This window comes from Chenopodium album, chromosome 26 (genome assembly GCF_948465745.1).
Source record: "Chenopodium album chromosome 26, dcCheAlbu1.1, whole genome shotgun sequence".
In the NCBI taxonomy this organism is placed as follows: Eukaryota; Viridiplantae; Streptophyta; class Magnoliopsida; order Caryophyllales; family Amaranthaceae; genus Chenopodium; species Chenopodium album.
Genome location: NC_137859.1, coordinates 19,991,602 through 20,009,208, shown reverse-complemented (window position 1 = coordinate 20,009,208; position 17,607 = coordinate 19,991,602). Strand labels below are relative to the sequence as shown.

The following is a 17,607-nucleotide window of genomic DNA, read 5'->3' as shown; positions in this document are numbered from 1 at the left end:
CCTATTAGTCTCTGTAACACAGTTTACAAGTGCATCTCAAAATGCAGGGTAAACAGAATGAAGAGTGCATTGCCGGACCTGATTTCTAAGTCACAACATGCTTTCATTACAGGTAGACTAATGACCGATAATATCCTCCTGAGCCATGAGGTGTTGGATAAGATCAACAAAAGGACTGCGGGTCATGACTACTTGGCGGTGGTCAAGATAGATATGAGCAAGGCCTACGACAGGGTTAATTGGGTGTTTTTGAATAGGGTACTCCAATGTTACGGTTTCCCTCCGGCTTGGTTGCAAATGATAGGACAGTGCATCTCCACGGTTTCGTATAAGGTTTTACTAGATGGGGAAACAAGCGACCAGTTTAGACCTGATTGTGGCCTACGTCAGGGGGATCCACTATCACCCTACCTTTTTTCTGTTTTGTATGGACGTTCTTTCGAGAATGCTACAGCAAGGCTGCGACATGAGAACTTTCGACGGCATCAAGTTGGGACAACGGGGTCCCTCTATTTCTCACCTTTTCTTTGCAGACGATGCTCTCTTGTTCTACAGAGCAAATGTGTCCAGTACCCGCGCCATAACAAGTGTTATTAACAAGTTTTGCAACATCTCGGGACAACAGCTTAACCTTGCCAAGTCACACTTCAAAGTCAGCCCCAATACTCCGCTTTCCTTACGACAGTCCTTCAAAAGTATTTTGGGCATGTCACAGGTGGATCAGTTCGCGGTTCACCTAGGAACACCGATTGACTTACGGAGAGGTAAAGGGGCATCATTTCAGTTCATTGTCGATAACATCAGAAAACGAATTTCAAATTGGAATGCAGTACCTCTTTCCCAGTCTCAGAAAATAATTTTGGCCAACTTTATTCTCATTGCCATTGCCTCCCATGTCCTCAGCTGCTTTGAGATGCCGATCTCGGTCTCTAATAAGGTGGATTCTCTTGTTGCGGGTTTCATTTGGTCTAACAGAGATAATAGAGGAATGCACTGGGTGAGTAGAGACAAAGTGTGCTTGCCTAAGGGTATGGGGGGCCTGGGCATCCGGAGCTTAGGATCCTTTAATACGGCATTGCTTATGAAACAGGCGTGGCGTTTATTTCACAACCCTCAGCTCTTACTCTCGCAAGTTTGCACTGCCCGTTTTCAGAGTCCACTAGTTAAAGGTAAACGGGCTCAGTATCGGAATAAGAATTTCTCTTGGGGTCTGAGGGGTTTGATACGAGCAGGAAACACACTGATACAGGGTTGTGGCTGGAAGGTGGGAAATGGTAGGTCTATAGTGGCAGGGAAGGATAGATGGTTGGTTGGAAGAGTGCCAGAATTCAAATCGTCGGTCACTTTACGCCAGGCAAAAGATTGGAAAGCGAGTTACTTCATTTCTCCATCCGGAAGTGAGTGGAACCTCGCTCGCATTAGTTCGGCATTTGTCCACAGGGATGCTTCATTAATGGCAAGCATGGAGTTACCGAGTAATGGTAGTAACTCGGAGGATTACTTGTTCTGGAAATTCCATAAATCAGGTCGTTACACGGTCAAAACGGGGTATGCTTTCCTTAAACATTCAGTATCTACTTTTCCCACTGACCTTGTCTTGGGTTTCTATAAAACTCTCTGGTCACTGAATATTATGCCCAAGTGGAAATTGTTTATGTGGAAACTACTAAGGAATGGAATTGCTACTAAGTCAAATTTGGGAGAACGGGGCCTACCGGTAAACACCGGTTGTGACCTCTGTGGGACACAGGTTGAAGATTTACAGCACTTGTTCCGGTTTTGCATGCCTGCGCAAGACGCATGGAGGGGAGGAATATTACATATCTTCTCACAAGCTAACGCAGACCAATCGTTTGGCGATTGGATTCTGTACTATATCCGGCTGTTTCTAAGCCAGGATGGTTATGAGGGTCACAGGACGACCTTTTTTATCGCAACTCTTTGGGGGTTGTGGATAGCGCGTAATAGGAGGGTCTTCAGTCCACACGATACTGTTCCTGTCTCGACACCAGCAATTATCTCAGAAGGTCTCCGCCAACAGGGTCTCTTCACGGCAAAGAAAGATGGGAACCTTCGCGCCTTGCATCCGCCTGAGTCTGGAAACGACTACCCGACGGGATATTATCGCGCGGTGTTGCAGGGTTCGGCAGCTGGTAACCTGCAGGGGACAACTGTTATCTTGGTAGATGGTTCGTGGAACGGCAACACTAATAGATCAGGTGCAGGATGGTGTCCAGAGGTGCGGCAGTACGGGGAACAGGGGAACCTAGAGGGGGCTTCTTCTGGCCTAGCACAGTCATCTCTGCAGACAGAAATTAATGCCTGTTTGGGAGGGTTATAGTGGGCAGTCGCAAGGTCGATACAGGCGGTTACTATTTATACGGATTCTACCGAAATTGTTAGGTGTCTTAGGGAGGCACATGATAATGTTGTTTCAGTTCGTTGGACGGTTGCTCGCATTCGGGAGATTAGCAGCAATTTTGATAGGTGTAGCATCTTGAAGGTAGACTGGACAGTGGTGGAGAGAGCGCACGCTCTTGCCAGGACGGCGAACTGTAGTCTATCCTCCTTTAATTTTGTCATTTAGATTGGTTGTTTGTTGTTGGTTAAGCTCTTGTCAAAAAAAAAAAAAAATAATAATAATAGTATTAATAATAATGTTGAAATCTGCTCTGCTTTGCTCGGCTCGGCTCTGTATTCTGAAATCTGCTCTGCTGACCCCTGCTCTGCCCAGAAGCTCAAAAGAACAGGACCTAAGAATAACAATTTTTTTTTTTTTTTTTTTTTTTTTTTTTTTTGACAAAGAGTAACAAGTTATTATCTTTAACTTTTTTCTTCAAGTTTCCCACACATATTATAGTCTCAAATTTCTAATAAGATTGCATCTTATGGCTTGAAGTATAATAGAAAGATCTTTGCATGTAGTTGTTACATACTCCGTATCAATCAGCAAAAAACCCCTCCCCGCTTTCTAACCAATGCCACCGCATGCCTTAGATTGTGGCACCGCCTTCACCCAAGTCTTTAACCATTGCAAAAAGTTATCATTATAGTTGATTGTTGTCAACCTGTCATGGTTACTCCATTTTATAGATGATGAAGCCACTATCAGTCTACCATAGTTTCCCTCCAACTAAGTCAAGCTCAATTGATAGTGGAGGCTTGGTAGTGGTGCTGCCCAGACTGCCTTCAGTAATGGAACTGTTGTTTGAGCAGTTGTGTCACAGGACAAGGCAGCAGAATGGCACATTTGGTTAACAGGCTAAGCACTAGACTAAGCGCAATACTGTTCTTTTTCTGAAACGAAATATGTTGAACCAATATAATTTTTTTTCCGTTTTTGTTTCTTATGAGTAAAACCCTGAACATGTTCTGGATTTTTTTCCAAAAAGCTTTTTTTTAAAAAAAAATCAAAATCTCAACGATGCCATGCAACCAAATTACTCTCCCGTTCCTAATTAGTTGACACACTTTAACTGGTACTAAAAGGGACAGAGAGTGTTAACTATATTGGGAAGGTTTTGTAAGGAAAATGTGTCAACTAAATAAGGATGGAGAGAGTAATATGTATCATCGCATTGGTCTGTCAAATTACAATGTTATGGTGTCAACTAACTCTGACAGGGAGTATATAAACACACAGATTAAGCATAAACCACTAACTTGAAGAAATATATGTGCATGTGTCACGTACCCAATTTACAACCTGACTGCAACCGTGTTTTGCACGAGGGACAAGCTCTACATTCTAGAACACCCTCTCATCTGAGCAGCTTCACAGAAGAACCAACAAAATTTGAAGCGTAGAATAAATATACCAAAAAAAGTGTCACTAGATGGATATATGTTAAATAGCTACCGCGCAGTTGGCCTAGCAATGGACTCATCTATTGACAAGTAACTATCTGTTGGCCCCAAGTCCATGGAACCTAAGTGGATGGAGGAGTGCAAGGATTGTCTGGAGATGTTATCAGAGTTGCCTTCTCTTGCAGCCTGCGTTTCCTTCTCGATCATGATAGCATCTTGTACCTCTTTGAGCACTTCTGACATTGATGGTCTCATATGGCCATGAGCTTGGACACACAAAAGGGCTTTCTCAGCTATCTTCCACATAGATTGGATGTCATATTCATCTCTCAACGAGGGATCAATTATTCCTTGGATGTCACCACTTTCAATGTGCATTTTAGCCTGAAAGTATAAGGCAGTCAGAATTACAGCTCAGCTGCATAAACAGTAAATTCACTTTGAATACTAGAAGGTAGCTCATGCAATATGCACTATGCTTTTCAGCCACATCATCATTCCTTAGCACAATATATGTTTAATTTCAGGCAATCTGAAAGTGGAAATGTGATTGATATGATGACTTGGTTGGATCAGCCCATCCACTATTGCAACGGGTGACAGTGCAAGGGATCAGGCCAGCTTTGATTACTCGGTTCTGTACTAAGTCATAGAAGACAGTCATAGTATGTCTGTATGAGTGTACGAGACTTGCCATTTTGAGCATCTCTCGATTATCTGTTAGCATACTTAAACTAGAGTACTAATTGTTCACTTCCAAAAATATAAGACATTTTATTGTTGTGGTCTAACTTTATCAATACTACTTCCGTTTTGTATTATCTGCTACATTTTCCAAAAACGGATGCAACAACTAAAACTTTCCTTTTACAGTAAAATATTTTGTATGAAATTCCTATATTACCCTTACTTAAAATTTCCATATCAAAATTAAAGACTAAAATCAGACTTGTTAGTTTACTAACACAAATTAATCAACCTTAAAGTAAATCAAATTAAATAAACCTCTCAAGTCCCAACCACCACCATTCAATTACCAAATCAACTCAACAATTTTCAGAATCAAGACTTCCACAGTAACCCTTTGCTCATCTTCTTACTCCTCCCACAAACTTTACCATCAACCACCTCAACCAACGTTCACCTCCGACCTCCGACCGTCACCACCAAACTTTACCATCTACCACCACAACCAGCGTTCACCTCCGACTTCCGACCGTCACCACCAAACTCCCCCGACCACCACCACCAAACTCATCTCTCTCTCTCTCTCTCTTCTTTCACAATTGACTGACAATCTAACGATCCAAACACATAACCACCATCAAAGGTTGAGGGTTTTATGGTCAAATTTAGATCTAGAGTGTTCTTGGTCAAATTTGACCAAATAAAGCCCTTGATGGTGATTAGAAGGTAATAATCTACCGTTTTCAATTTTTTGTACATATTTTTGGGTTGTTGGTTGTTTTTTTTGCTGGATAGTGGGTGGTTTTCATGGTGGTGGAATTTTCCGGTTTGATGGGATACGGTTTCGGGGTGGGTAAGTAAAGTAGTTTTGAGAGTGTGGGTGAGGTTTTCGGGGAGGGTTGATATGATTTTGGATGATTGAATGTGGTTTCATGGTGGATCACACGGTTGAGGCGGGGGTCAGCGAGGATGGAGGTGGTGTCGAGGGGAGGCATCGTTAGGCTAGGTGGCGCCGGTAGAGGGTGGAAATGGTGCCGGTAGAGGGTGGATGTTGGCGGTGGTTGCATGCGGTGGATGTTGGTGGTATTAGGGGGGTGTTGGGAAAAGGGTGGGTGTTGTTGGTGGTGGTTTCTTGGGTGGAGCTCCATTTTTATTAAATGCCTTCATGTTCTCTCTCCTGGCTTTAATTACATGTCTTGGTTTTCTTAAACAAGAATTAGCAGATTTTGTCTAGGGGATTGTGCAACCAAGTTTGTTGCAGATAATACGAAACGGAGGTAGCATTAACCTTTGTTTTCACAGTATTCGTAGGAATTATAAAATAATATCCGTATCAATAAAACTACAATTCCAGTGTTTACCTTCAACAAATTTTGACACATGAATAGGTATGATCAGCAAGGTCTAGCAACGCAAGAGTTCGTTTTTGAAAGAATAATCATATCAATCTAACTTATTATGCACCACCCGATGCTTAAAATATTGCTTTTCAGTCTGCAACTAACTATATTTTTATTCTATATTGTATATCACTTATGACTATCAAAAAATTAATTTAATGTCACTTTCTAATACCAATGAATTACTACTTAGATTTGGATGCCAATGATGCAGACTTTTTGAGCAATGGCAATAAAGAGAGCATGGTTATACACCAGACTTACCCATTGAACTATGTTCCGACAGTTAACACCAAAACTTTCGTTAGATATTGCTTCCTGCCCTGATATTAGCTCGAGCAAAATTACACCAAAACTATAGACATCACTTTTGTCAGTCAACTGTTGTGAGATATAATACCTGCAGATCATCAGGGAAGTCATTGTGTGATATAGTAATTTTCTTGCGGAAAAAAGGGTGGACAGATTGACAGATTATGGAAATACTCCGTAAAATACAGACTAATGAAAAGCGTATGGTAATTGACAGAAACCGTAAATTTTATACATTTGGGTTCCTACAATAGAGCCAGTTCATACCAAAACTAAATAAAGTGAAACCAACAGAGTACACAAGAAGGAAACCTTCAATTCAATTAGTTGCACACGTAACTATATGTAGGGGAAAATACACACAGAGAAGAGAAATATAATCATACTTCCCAGTATATGTTGTCAAATGAGCAAGTTCTATTAATCTTAATTTAGAAATATATGGACAGAAACAATGCATTTATAGTAACCCACACAATCATATATATTAAGCATGCATGTACGTGGAAACCTCAATGAGAAAAAAAATTTAAGCTTAAAAATTAAATTGGTGGGTACGCCAGTTGTTGTTGAAAAGAGGCATGCACAAACATTTAATAATAACCTTGAAACAACAGCTCTCCATAAACATCACTCACAACTTCACAATGGTAGTCAGTGGACATTAGGAATGGATAAAAAATATTCAATTTGGGAGTGCAAAACAAAACTGCGCCAGTGGGTTTTTCGCTGCCAGTCCCAAGCCTGGATAGAGGAGGAGGGTTACGGTAGGCCAGTGACAGCCAGTATAAAAGTTTGTCACATCCCTTGACATGAGTCATAATGATTGAGAGTAGTACTAGGATGGGTGACCTCCTGAGAAGTCCTCATGTTAGTTCATGTAGCCGACCCCACTAACGGGATTAAGGGGTTCAAGGTGAAGAAGAAGAGGGAGTGCAAAACAACTATTTAATTGTTAGGCATGTAAGTACAGATGGCATAAATGAGGTGGCAAAATTTGCCAACGATAGGAACTGTTTTTACCCTTGATCTGAACGTAAAGCCAGAACTGCTTACAGAAATTACTTATTATTTCTCTTCCAATGCTTTTCCCTATTGTGTTTGTGCATGTGTTCTGCTCCTCATTCACACGAAAATTCACACAGCTTCTACTTGAAATAAAACCCATTTATCACTAACTGGGTGCTAGTAAATGAAACAAATCATACAAGGCTGAAGCTTAAATAACCCCTATGGAAATTCAAGTGAGATAGTACCCCATAGTCTTATTTTAACTCTTTCTCCAAGTAGAAGGGAATAACCCAAGAAAACTTATTGTATACTGCACATCCATAAAAGTATTTATGGAACATAAAGTGAACACCGATTTTTTCTTATAAGACTTGTTGTGGCTTTATGTCTGCAATTGGACGTCACATGTTTTATTATTCATTAGACTTTTGCACTTGAAATTGTATGGGCTTGTATTTGGTTCACAATTTCACCCTTGAAGTAATAGTGCACATTTCCTTGAGCCACCATAAGCAATCAAGAATATTAACACCAAGCAAAAAGAGCTTTCCTCCTCTAGCTGAAAAGGGTCTCAAAGAATGGTATTTGATTTTGTTTTAATATTGATAAATCTTTACGAAACTAGACGAGATAATATATCTTGCCAAAGGGCAAGCTATACTATCTCATGTAACCAACACTTTGGTCCGGATATTTCTTCCTCTTATGTTATTAATCTTCTCTTCTAGTTCAGAAGAACTCCAGGGGTATTTTACCAGTTCTGACTCCACTTAATCTCAAAAAGAAAGAAAATTCTGCATCTTATTCACTTTAATGCAAATCATGATGGCTGAATCCCAGATCCATGAAAAAGAGGTGTATCTGAATTTTAAAAGTCTTATCTTGTATCTAAGAAACTCATGAACAACTAATCAAAATGGATAATGTAGAAAGGAGTTAAATTATTTATTTTTATTTTTTTTTGAAATAAAAAAATAGTTTGAAGAAGATGGCACGCTGTGAATGTTCCAAGTTCTAACCATTCACGAAGGAGTTAGGAAGGATATAAAACAAATGGATTTGCATGAGAATGAGGTTTTTGATCGTAAGGGTTGGAGGAGGAAGATTTTCGTGGATGACTATAAGGAATAATCATTTTTGGTTCATGTAGCCAACCCCACTTATTGGATTAAGGCTTTGATTGATTGATAGATATTTCATTATAGAAAAGATAACGAAAAGACAATAGTAATCTTACTCTGGATCTAGATAACCAACAGTGCCCCTGACAATGCTTGATACGTGCGAAGCTCCATCCACAGCAAGTTTTGAGAGACCAAAATCCGAAACTTTGGCCCTTGTATTCTTGTCCAATAAAATGTTGCTGGTTTTTAAATCTCTATGTATGATAGCTGGCACACAGCCCGTGTGAAGATATTCAATTCCTGAAATACAAAAGGTAGATTATCACTTTCACTGCTCCGCTACAATAATTGTGTTTCACAGTCATAACAGAATATTTATGTCTAGTATAAAACCTCTTGCCGCATCTTCAGCAATCTCAAGGCGCTGGATCCAATTTATGCTCCTTTCTCGGGTTAAAGGACCTAAAATCCAAAGCAACTGAGGAAAATGCAAATATTGTGTTGTATTAACTCAATTTAGTTATGGGGGGATAACTACCATAAAGATGCTCTTTGAGAGTTCCATTGTGCATGAACTCGTAAACAAGGATGCTTTTTCCATCTTCTTGGCAATATCCTAGAAACTGAACCAGATTTCTGTGGTGAATCCTTGAGAGGAGAGTCACCTGGGTCACATGGAAATGAACAAACCATATCTATCAGCCATGATATATAAATCAAGAATCAAATTCACAAGCTATTATGAAAGGAAGGCTAGAAGGGACAACTGACAAAGCTTGCTCTTAAACTAGATAAAATCATCTCTAATATTTCCTAACATATATTTTCCTCAACTGAGTTTTTTTTTTTTTTTTTTTTTTTTTTTTTTTTTTTTTTTTTTTTTTTTTTTTGTGTGTGTGTGTGTGTGTGGCTATCTATGATTGTTGAATTTACATTGCAAGTGTCTTCTACTATCTTAATAAGTGGATGAGCCTGAAGCCCTGAATAATTCTACCAGGAAATCATCATTAAGCGCATGTTCATACTTCATACCAACTTTAATTTGCCCTTTCAGAACATTGCACATTCATCATCTTGAACTAGGCTTTTAGTAATGGATCATTATATGAAATCAGAACTCAGCATAAGGTACTCTGAAAGTTTCAAGTTCATGGAAAATTTGAAATATTCTAGGCCAAAAGTTAAGGGCCAGTAGAACAACTGATAAGGATGTGACAAATATACTTGAAACAGGCTCAAACAAATTTGTTTGCTGGGGTAGCACTGTCTTTAACTCCCAATTCCCAATCCCCAACCTCTTTAAACTTTCTTTATTTGAGAGCCTCATAAGAGGCATTGGCGTCATAATGATGTAACTACATATAAATTATTTGAATTTAGCCTCAGCATCTTATTTACTTGATAATTGCCAGATTACTAATTCTCAAGAACCTTTTGTCTAGAAAATAATTTTTTTTGGTTGATACCACCCTTATTAAAAGAGACACCTAAATGGGTTCTAAGATAAACTTGTCTCACATAAACAAAAGAAACGATGTTTGTAACCAATTCATATAGAAGAAAATATAGCTAAGCTAGCAAATTAAAATTGTCAAACAACTCTTAACTATACTCTATCCACTCCCCCAGTCCCCCGCCCACCAAAAAAAAACCCTTAAATGATATAACAATAATGAAACATAAAGTTTTTGCACTCTGCTACTATAGTTTCTTTGTTTTTTTACAGTGAAGCACTTTGATTCATACACTATTCACATACTTTAATTTCCCTATTTTTTTTGTGATTTATACTTGAGTAATAACACAGCAATATGGGACCTATTAGATTCATCTCAACAATACTGTAAAAATCAAAGTGCTTCATCACTAGGAAAACAAGAGAAAAAAAAGGAGGAAGTATACAAGAACATCCAGGTCCTAACATATGTAATATGAATTCAAGTACTACAATGTAAGAAGTACAATAGTAATTCCAAATTAGATATATTGTCAAAGTTGTTATATATCAAAGGTGAAACAAGCTCCTAATAATGCCAAAAAAGGCCTCACATTAGCCTATGAGCAGTTGCTAATGAGCATCATTGCTGCTTACCAAAAACTTCCCTCTAGGGTTAAAGCTTGGGAGTCATTACAGATTATTGGGTCAATGGACAGGGTCTTTGACAAAGCTGGATGCAGACAGACCTAACTGGGAGGTCCTGAAATGCAAGGCGCTAGAATGCTTGTAAAGCCTTCTTCTAACTGTGCTAAAAAAGAGAGGGGGGGGGGGGGGGGGGGGGGGGGGGGGGATTGCATTATTGCACGTAATAGTTGTTTTCAACTAATCCTGACACAAGAGATGTAATTCACACATAATTTCATTAGAGTCTTGAGCTTGAACTCAATCATAGATTTAAGATATACAAAAGGATAGCCAAGTTGCAAGTGTCCTGGCTTCCTTCACCAGGTTTTGTACTAGGGCCTCAACAAATCAATGAAAATTTTAGTAAAAGCCCTTGGCCAGAATACAGGAAAAATTTAATGATTACATGGATGATTGGATGCGTGCCCCTAATCTCAATTTCTCACATTGATTTTCTCTCAATGTTTATCATCATCAAAAATATTATTTGAATTGCCAAGAGTTTCCCTCAATAGGACCGTTTAGTTGAGAAAAAAGTACCTCGTTTGAGAATTCTCGTCTTCCCTGGAAGGAGTTACTAGTTAGAACTTTGACTGCGATTTCTCGTCCATCTTTTAATTTACCATAGTACACCACCCCATAACCTCCAGAGCCAATTTTTCTCTCAAAATCCTTTGTAGCTTCTTGCAATTCTGAAAAAGTGAAGCAATGAGCAGCTTCTGTTGCAGTGCTCTCCAAGGAAGAAGATAACTTCTGAGATGGAAGAATATTCCCAAGGCGAGCTGAAACTCAATAATCATACAAACAAAAGTCATAAAAAACTACAGTATAGCACAAAATTAAAAATAGGGGAGAGATTACAGAGTATATTCAGCATCAGACCTTGGTCACTATATCTTTTTTTAGACTTCTTTCCTTTGCGCAGGAATAGATATGATAGAATAGTTGCTATGAGAAGAACAACAGCGCCAATTGTAGTTCCAACAACTACACCAGTCCTAGAACTTCTGCTTGCTTTATGAAGACCAGCATTTCCAGTGATACTAAGAAAATTATTATAATTAAATGTGTCAATATATAGAAAGCAGGGTGCATCGGGTCAGTCATACAACAAATTTGCTAATCAACCTGAGAAATAGAAAACAAATCTCACAATGGAGTACTGGATATTAAGAGTGAGGGTTTGGGGAAGGGGGCAGTTGGGGGGAAGGGCCAGAGTGTTCAGATATATCATGTACACAATCCTTCACAGAGACAATTTCTGCAGAACTCAAGTTTCCAGTGAAGAATTTACTCATCAAAAACTGTTGCCAGAGACTATAAAGAAATCCATACCCTCAGTCTCTCAACCCTCCAGTACTTTGAACTTTAAGGTGTTTGTTTCAATTAAAATACACAGGAAGTTTGCGTCTCTCAAAACTCAAAAGTGAAAGAATAACTGTGCGACTATGCTCAGGTAAGTGTTAATTTCTGAGAAAGTTTGTTTTCCTCAAACCAGTCCCTCTTATACCATAGATAACCATGAAGGATTGAGCTTCTAATACCAATGCTAAGTGAATTTATAATGAGCACTGTGCCCTAAAAGGAAAGGGACTGAAATCACTGAATATCTAAGATGTCCCTCTTACTGGCGCTCATAATACCTCTTTAGGAAAAAATTGCCAAATCCTTACAGAATAAAGCAATTCTTGGTTGATAGCTCCTAGACTTTGCACAAGACAGCATGATGGTGGAGTTGTATTTGAGCATAAAATGAGACTGAAAGTTAAAGCTAATCAGTAATCACAAATTGACCTAGATGACAAGGAGCAAAGAGTAAATTCAAAAGCAACGGCAAGCATAAAAGGCAATTCTAGTGCTGCTTACAGGAGATAAAACTGCAATTGTACTTATACCTTCTTTATAAGTTGTACTATAAACACATCAATTTTCCTATCAAAAGTAAAATGCATTGTGACAATTATTCGTGACTAAAATATGGAAGCCCGTTTAGAAGTGTACCTACTGATTATTTTCATCAAGAACTTGTCATGGAAAGTAGACATTGAAAAAGCAAAACATAATTGGCATCTTTTTTACAGATTAATCTATTTAAACGATTAACATTGACAAGTCTTCATAATTGCAATATAGTTAACAAGCACTAGATACACAAACTTAGATCTTTCCTTTTCAATCCCGGGGCGTAAATATGAGATCTAATTGTAAACTTCACTCTCTTATTGTTAAGGTCAGATCTTAATTCCACCGAAATCGTTTATCTTATTACGTTTCATTCAGGCTAAACCATGAATTTTTATATAGTCATATAAAGAAGAGACATTACTTACTTCAAAACAAGGTTATTAGGAAGGCCAGACGGCAATGTTCCACGCAGCTTATTATTTTGCAAGTACCTGCACCCATTAGGTTCATGCATTAGTGACTTCCTAAAGACAAGCATTCAATCAGATAGAAATCCAAGCATGGAGCATACACTTCTCTTAAATTATGCAGATCACCCAAGGACGATGGAACTGAACCAGTCAACTGGTTGTTCTCCAGATGACTACAATACACAAAGAACATCAGTAAAAGTTTAAATGGAAACATTACTTCACATGATTACAGGGAATTAGGTATACATTGTTTTCAAGTTCGGACAGCCACTAAAATCAGGAATTGGTCCAGTTAGTGAATTCCCATCAAGCCATCTGCAGTCATAGTAACAGGAGAATATATTAGATTCAACAACTACTCCAAAACAAGCACAACTTATGCTTCATAGATTTAAAAATGGTGTGAATTATATATCTTACAGCTCAATCAAACCACCCAAGTTTGTAATTTCTGAAGGGATATTTCCAGTCAAATTTTTCTTCGATAAATGACTGCAAGGAATCAAAGATAAAATTTCATCAGACAATAATCCAGGCCACGAGGCTGCTTGACTAGAGTCTGGTCTCAAACGAAATCACTGTAACCATGGGAATAGCACGTGATATATATCTCCAAAATATGGATGCTCCATCAGCTCAAGCCACAAAGAAAGGAACATAAAGGAGAAAAGAAGAAACAAAGATACACCTACATTGCAGTTATAAGTGGCTGAGGGTCTGAGTTGCACTCCAACCATGACCAAGGAACAGGCAGGCATGGATCACCGCCTTCTTGAGCCCAATCAGCAGATAAGTAAGGTGAAACAAGTTTTGCTATAGTAGAACCTGAAGACCCATCCAAAGCCATATCAGATGTACAGCATGTATTATCTGGTTATATTAGCTTTAGAGCAATAGGTTTTATAGCAAATTATTATCAACAAACAATCAATACCACAAATGGAAAACCAAAATCCAAAATGACCCCATGCCTCTTTGACAAAGAAAGACAAATAAGCATAAAATATCACTTACCATCCAAAGTACCGCCACTTTTCTTGACATACTTATTGATCTCCATAGCATTCACGAGAGGCCCCAATGTAGAATCAGATGTCTTGACAAACTTAAAGGACATCACAAAAGGGAGGGTCAAATTTTGGAATCCAGGCTCATAGAGACGGTCCTTTCCTTGAGCATTTTCAAGGATATTTACAGCTGCTTTAGAAACCTGAGGTGCATCAGGAAGCATGAGCCTAAATTTCCTTACATCAGTCGGACCTATGTCTTCAATTTCTGCAAAATATGAGAAGGCCCACCCACCACCAGGAAAGCCATCTAAGTTTAAGCGGTATGACAATGTTCCGTTTCTGCCTACTACAGCTGTTTGCATCACTTTCTGAGGTGGTCGGTCATCTCCACTAACATCGATTGGCATCTTTGTTGAAATTTTCTCAGTGCCTGCAGCAACATCAACTAGATAATTCGGTTTCTTCAGAGAGTCAGATTCCCATATTCTATCATATGGATCATCAGGATACCTGAAAAAAACCAAAATTCACATTATGTTGTTCCACGGATTACACAGAAGATAAAATTAAGCTCTAAGAACTGCAGCACTTCTAAATTTCTGAACAAATATAAATCTATTTCAACTTTCAATTAGAATACAAATCACATTTATCTATTATTGGCACATAGGTAAAACTGATGAAGATCACAATCTGTGGGTATGTTATAATTAATTGGAGATGTTATTACCTCACAGGATCTGCACTATCCGCCCCAAAATTAATTCTGGCAGATACACTCATGTAGTACTGATTTTCATAATCTGTTATGTACATTGAACCATTGAATTGCCGAAGCTCAAGTGTAGAGATAAAGGGCAGCCCTGTTGTAGCATTGGATAAGCACACACTTATTGTTGGCTCAGCAGCAAGAAATATCATTTCAATCACCTCCACAGTAGTAGCATCTGAGATGACAATGGTGGACCAAGGGGTTGCCCCAATTGAAACGTCAAACTTTGGATAAACATTGTTGTTGTCGAAGTTTCCATATAAGAATGTGGCTCTCACTAGGAACCTAGTCCTGCTTGTTACATTCAGAGTGTAGCAGTACTTCCTGTTATCATTAGGGAAGTATCTTACTTTCATATACTGTGTCCGTGTTTCATCTGGATTAGATATATTAGATGTCTGTCCGAATCTAATTTGGTCATCAGGAACCCATTGAATACCAAGTTTGTCAGTGTGACTATCTGTACCTCCACAATCAAGACTCACAAATCCTGCATATGTTACAGAATGTTAAGACAACAAACCAGCACCAACTAGATGCAGCTAAAATAACTAACATCGTACCATCACTACGATTCGACATTGTTCGAAAAGGATTTCAACAATTAAATCGACCGCAACATATTGTTTTACAAAAGGGATTGCCCAGCAGCTACAAGCCAACGGCCACAACCCACAAGCATCCTTTTTTTCAAGTGTAGTGCACAATGAAATGGATCTCATATATAGTAATTATGAGAGAAGGGTTAGCTACATGATACGTGAATTTCTAACTTTGAGGAGAGAAAGGGTTCAAATCATGTTGACCTATATCACTAGTCGTTCAATTCTTCCAATAATCATGTTAAGTATCCTCCACTTTGAATTATCTATCAAATTGTTTGGTCATATGATACTATTTTAGTGGTGCTAATATAAGGAGATAATTCTGATAGATAAAATTCTCAGCAAGTATCCTAGTTGGCAGCAGAACAAACGACACCACAGTCAAATGCTGCTTAGTGCTTACTATAATCTTGCCTACTCAAAATCTTATATACGCGCCCAGCTAACTGGTGACAATAAGGGCAATTTAGAGCCGGATTTATGTTAAAATCAGCACAATCAAATGAGCTATCTACAATTCTACATCTTATAATAATCTTTCCGCAAATCCTATAAAGCACAGAATTTTCCATAAAAAAAAAAAAAAAAAAAAAAAAAAAAAAAAAAAAAAAAAAAACATAAACAATGAACCACCAAGAGCTTATAATATCATTCAACTACAATATCATTCAATTTAGCATCAACCAACTACCATATCATTCAACTAATATAGAAATAAATCCGAAATAATTGACAATTTTTATACAACAACGACTAAATTTCTTATAATTAAAACGTACAAAGTAGTGCATGCTTCAGTTGTAATTGCCAAGATTTTCTTTTTAAGTAAAAACCCATTAACAATTCATGTAAGTTATTAACATAAGCACTACAAAAACAGTCTTAAATTACTAAGATGAAAAAAAAAAAAAAACCAGAACAACTTTTAACAAAAACAAGAATAATAAAGCAAACAAATTGAATAAATCAAACAACTAAAAAGTTTTACCTGTCATCTGGGCATCGCTAAAACAGACATGAAACAGCAAAAAAGAGATGAAAATGGAAAACCCAGAAATCCAAATCGCCATTTTTTCAGAGAAAAACATGAAAAATGGAAAAATGTTACAAAAAACCCCAAATTAAATGGAGGTATAAAATGAGAAAAAAGTAGTAAAAGTGAAAAGCTGATAAAACAACGAAAAAGTTCACATTTTAAATCAATCAATAGAAATTTTAAATTATTGAAAACTAAAAGCAAAGCTTCAATCTCTCTCATATAATTACAGTAAGGGAAGGAAGAGAGTGGAGTTTTATGGAGAGTGGGGTGTTTGTTTTCACAGCGCAGCATTCATATTACTTTTATTAGGAAATTTTTATTATTGTTATTATATTTTTATCTTTTATTAACAAACTTCTGAGATAAGTACTGTATGATATTTAAATTTCAGTGTATTAATGGAGCAAAACAACAATGTTTTTGAATTAAAAACATTCTTCTGCTACTCTCAGCATCTCACTAACTCTAAGTCAAGATTAAATGATTAAATATGGGATTAGATATACTTAAAGAAGGATTAGAGCTGGAAATTCTCTCGCTTCATATAAATAATGAGGGGATTCTCTCAAGTTTTTGTTTTAAATGATACAAGGAGGAAATTAGGAGAAACTTAGGCCCGGTTCTTTTGAGCTTCTAGACAGAGTAGAGCTTTATTATTATTAGTAGATTAGTCCCGTACGATGCACGGAAATATAGAGTATATATATTTTATGTATTATTACGTATCAGAAAAATTGTTAAGATATAACCATTAGTTGTAAATGCTAATTTTATAAAATTAATTTTGAAGAAGAACAAACCGAATATGAAAATTTAAGCACATACATAAAAGTTAGATTTTTAATATACGAATTTAATTAAACAAATAAATAATGATTTTAAACTTGTAATATATACAGGAAAATAGAAAAAATGTATACATCAAAGTATTTTGTTCGATGAAGCATAAGGGAAAGATGTATTAGATACCAATAGTTGATGATAGAAGAAAAGTAAATAAATTAAAGAGTATAGATAAATTGAGAGGAGGAGAAATTAAATTTGAAATTTGAAACCAAAGAAAATATAATGACGTTAGGCTGGAAAATTTTTCTTATAAAGCTGCCACGTGGACAATATGATGTCAGCGGTTGTTCTTTTAGTTAATTTATAAATAGATTATTATTATTATTATTATTATTATTATTATTATCATCGTTATCATTATTAATTATTATTATTATATCTCTAAAACAAAAGTCATACAATACAATCTGGGTCCCCACTCCTCTAGCTATAGCAAAGCCTACCCTAGTAAAGATATGATTTGCAGCACGCGCCCCAATGTCTTGAGTCTTCGA

General features: G+C 37.4%; 1 protein-coding gene across 1 annotated transcript; it reads right to left on the bottom strand.

Annotated features, from left to right (window-relative positions):
• Positions 1-3,627: 3,627 nt before the first annotated feature.
• LOC145616595 (putative LRR receptor-like serine/threonine-protein kinase At1g67720) lies at positions 3,628-16,549 on the bottom strand. Its single transcript, XM_081671347.1, has 15 exons — positions 16,217-16,549; positions 14,582-15,113; positions 13,856-14,361; positions 13,534-13,666; positions 13,262-13,333; positions 13,088-13,156; positions 12,940-13,011; positions 12,794-12,859; positions 11,346-11,506; positions 11,004-11,245; positions 8,880-9,006; positions 8,735-8,803; positions 8,455-8,641; positions 6,159-6,294; positions 3,628-4,191 (listed from the first exon to the last, which is right to left on the bottom strand). The coding sequence occupies exons 1-15, from the start codon at positions 16,314-16,316 to the stop codon at positions 3,856-3,858; spliced, it is 2,808 nt and encodes a 935-aa protein (XP_081527473.1). The 5' UTR covers positions 16,317-16,549; the 3' UTR covers positions 3,628-3,855.
• Between the last annotated feature and the right edge of the window lie 1,058 nt (positions 16,550-17,607).